Raw genomic sequence first — 993 nt, forward strand, 5'->3', positions numbered from 1 at the left:
CCGACCCAGCTTACAAATGCACCGCATTAAGCAGCTTTAAGTAAAGACACTGCTTCTACAGGTCGACTAAGTCACTTTACTTCCCTGAGCACAGCTAGACCCAATGAAGAATGCCGAAGGGTTAAAGTTACAGGGAAGATGAAGAACTGCTTCCTGCAAAGCTTGAAAGAGCCGGCCCGGCAAGAGTAAGCATGCTCCTTCAAACAAACAAACAAACAAATTCCCAAACTCAGAGGGTGAAAAAAGTCCCTTTCCAGTTCAATAATTTCTCCTCCTCCTGGCTCGTTGGAACCCGTCTCTTTGTATAAAACTAGGAAATACGAAACAGCATTTGCTTTGCTGATAAAATAAAAGCGTTACGGTCCCCAAGCCGGTAGTTCCCTCTGGGATATTGAAATACAGAGGCCAGGACCTTCTCCCGGCTTTCAGGGCTCACCACGAACAGGTAGTGCGTGAGCGCCGTATGACAGAGGATACAGCATCTGAAAAAGGGCGAGAAAGAAAACCGTCTTTTTAAACCTAAGCCTGAATTAGAAATACAAACCTACCAGCCCAATTTTAGCTGTTTAAACTTAAGATTAATGAAAACTCTTGACGTTCACTGAAGACCTATTTTACCAGTATTTATTCCTATACTGGAGGTTATACTCCATAGAACGTTGATCACAAGCAGCCGCTGAAGAACGCATTCAGTTTATGGATAATATAAAAATACCAGTTGACATAGTCTCTTTTAACAAATTTGCCCCTAAAAGGTAACATACACAAAGCCACCTCGAAGTTTCATCACTAAACATAACTGTCTTCATATTTCAGAAACCAACTTAAAGAATTCAGACAGACATGTATCTTGAATTTACAAAGTTCTACCCTATCATATTGAGGACTATGCTCTAACGAAAGAAAATTCCTGGGGCAAGAATGATACAAACTAGGTTCTTTGCAGACTTCATATAGAAGTTTTAAGGGGGGGGGGGGGCGGGAGGGGGGGAG

General features: G+C 42.2%; 1 protein-coding gene across 1 annotated transcript in view; it reads right to left on the reverse strand.

Annotated features, from left to right (window-relative positions):
* Nucleotides 1-993, reverse strand: part of PSMG1 (proteasome (prosome, macropain) assembly chaperone 1) — a 9,445-nt gene that overhangs the window by 8,214 nt on the left and 238 nt on the right. Inside the window, exon 2 of the mRNA XM_009328030.1 lies at nucleotides 336-482. Within this exon, the coding sequence (XP_009326305.1) occupies nucleotides 336-482 (147 nt within the window). The remainder of the gene's footprint in view (nucleotides 1-335; nucleotides 483-993) is intronic.

The sequence above is a fragment of the Pygoscelis adeliae genome, unplaced genomic scaffold (genome assembly GCF_000699105.1).
Source record: "Pygoscelis adeliae isolate BGI_AS28 unplaced genomic scaffold, ASM69910v1 Scaffold154, whole genome shotgun sequence".
Taxonomy (NCBI): domain Eukaryota; kingdom Metazoa; phylum Chordata; class Aves; order Sphenisciformes; family Spheniscidae; genus Pygoscelis; species Pygoscelis adeliae.